The following is a 2,554-nucleotide window of genomic DNA, read 5'->3' on the forward strand; positions in this document are numbered from 1 at the left end:
TCAAACATTTCCAACATCATTCCACATGTTCGTTGCTAGAGCAGCCCTCCATGCATTAGCATTCTCTCTTTCTTGTTCTTGACTCTCAAAAAATGGTCCAAAATCTTCCCCCTCATTAATCGAAAAAGATGATGAATCTTTGTTATCGGGTTCGACTGGAAATTCATCGGACCGACATTCTTTTCGGAGAAAATTGTGTAATCCTGCACAAGCTAATACGAGTTCGGCTTGTGTACGATATGAAAATGGAGGAGTTGTTTTGAAAATTGTGAATCTTGATTTAAATATACCAAATATCCTCTCAACTACGTTCCTTAAGGAAGCATGACGAAGATTAAACAACTCTTTTGTATTTTCAGGATCACGACCTTGACCGGCAAAATCTTGAAGATGATAACAGACACCTCGAAAAGGAGTTAAAAACTGACGTCGATTTGGAAATCCACAGTCTCCCAAAAAATATTTACCTGAATATATAATACTTGTAAAGTTAACAAGTAATTACGAAACAATAAAATAAAAGAAAAAATGAAACAATAAAGTTGTAACTTGTGGCACTTTAAGTCCATTTCTCCTTGTTAAAGCATCACTCAACACTTTAAAATCATATGCTGAACCCTCCCACCCACTAATCACGTATATAAATTCCAAATCAAAGTTACAAGCGGCCAAAACATTCTGAGAAATCGTTCCATAACGATTTTTGTAACTGCTTGTATCATGTCCAGTTACCATTGCTGGAATATGGGTACCATCAATAGCTCCAATGCAATCCTAAAAATAATAAAACAGTACAACGAATTCACGAGAACGCTAATGAAAACATAAAAGAAAAATTATAATACGTCTTATTTCATCACTTACTTTAAAGTAAGGATAAAATCTTGTACTTTCCCTTATTTTTTCTGGCACAACGAATCCCGGTTTGACCATCATATCTACAGCAAATTTGTTTAATGTCTATAAAATCTTGTTGAAACTTCGACTAGTAGTGAAATGTGATCGACCAAATTTTTGACAAATCAAGCAATATCTAGTATTCTGACCAACAATAAGTAGGAACGTTGCAAGCATTTCTTCAACACAAATATACCTAGTATCCTGTAAGGGTGTTTTTTCTCTAATGATATTGCTTAATTTTAGAAATATATCTGGATACATTCTATAAACTTGTCGAAAGTTTTCTGGATCCTCCTTTAATATTTTATGTATATAGTCATATCCATATCTAGTTTTTGGTCGTCTAGTTAGTGAACGTGTAATACGAGCACAATGCATATTATTTACAATATCATTTATCACATAGAGAATTGCTTGAATTGCCATCCATAAATACCGTCTGGTTTCATATAATGCTTCCTTATAGTCATCTTCTTCATTCTCATCCACTTCTTTTTCATGATCTTTATATATGTTAACATTAGACATTATATATATGGAAGTACCTAAACATAGAAGGAACAAAATTTAATACATAGACAAAGATAACGATAATGTCACGTAAAATGAATCAATTGTCATCAAATTAATAAAATATCAAAACAATACGACCAATAAATCAAACAAAAAAACAATTCAAAAACTTCAAAAGTTACTATCAATCATATCCAAAAAAAAAAAAAAAAACAAAGCCTCAATTTAATTTAAATGTTATCCATTTAGAACGTTCTTCGGGTGTCATGCTCAAGAACTCAAACTTTTTTGCTTTTGTATTAAGCAAATCAAGGACCTTGAAACGATCATCGTCATCCAAGTTTGGGATCTCCTTGATAATGTTCCAACAATTAGGCTCTCTGGTGTCAATTGATTCAATTGCTTGAGTGATCTTGCCAATTGTACTAGCAAGTTTGTCTATAACGTCTGATTGAGTACTTTTAGGCTCACATGAACTAGATTTTGCTTCAAATTCTATTCTACTTCGTTTTCGAATTGATGGGGGAACCTCTGAACTTATAAAATCTTGCTTATCGGTTAATATAAATGCTTCAGTATCAGGATCATACATGAAGTCGTCTATTAAACTGTCACTAACTCTTCTTTCTTCAGTATAGGAAGTTCTTGCATCAGTATCATCCCCTAATGCAATTGAGTGTGTCCCAACAGCTGTCCCACTTCCAACTGCAATTCTCAAATCCTCATAGTCTGCAAACGTATCTATGCGATAACTTTTATCTTCAGGATGTGACTATTAAAGAAAAAAATATGTATAAGTGCTAATATATGAATCATACACTTCACTAACCAATAACTCAAATTTCATATGTTTCTAAATCAAGTAATAAAGGAAACTCACCAAAAAGTAATCGTCCCATACTTCATCACTAGCAGTGAATTTCTTCGTCACATGATCCCATCCGAACCTAGAGTTATGACGCATAAGCTTAGAATACTTGTTGTACTGTTTTTTAAACCATTTCACACGACTTTTATGTTGGGCATAAGTCTTTCCAACCCCAAGTTTTTGGTTAAGATGAGGAAGTATATGTTTTTCTACAGTTATCTTGCTCAACAGACCATTACTATCACGCCAACCACGTGTGGCAGCATCAACCAT

The 2,554-nt window shown here is 33.4% G+C and overlaps 1 protein-coding gene across 1 annotated transcript; it reads right to left on the reverse strand.

Annotated features, from left to right (window-relative positions):
- On the reverse strand, positions 1-933 carry LOC111404632 (protein ALP1-like). The gene is made up of 3 exons (XM_023033413.1): positions 865-933; positions 549-774; positions 1-467 (listed from the first exon to the last, which is right to left on the reverse strand). Exons 1-3 carry the CDS (start codon positions 931-933, stop codon positions 1-3), a joined length of 762 nt encoding a protein of 253 aa, XP_022889181.1.
- Between the last annotated feature and the right edge of the window lie 1,621 nt (positions 934-2,554).

The sequence above is a fragment of the Olea europaea genome, chromosome 11, assembly GCF_002742605.1.
Source record: "Olea europaea var. sylvestris chromosome 11, O_europaea_v1, whole genome shotgun sequence".
Lineage (NCBI taxonomy): Eukaryota > Viridiplantae > Streptophyta > Magnoliopsida > Lamiales > Oleaceae > Olea > Olea europaea.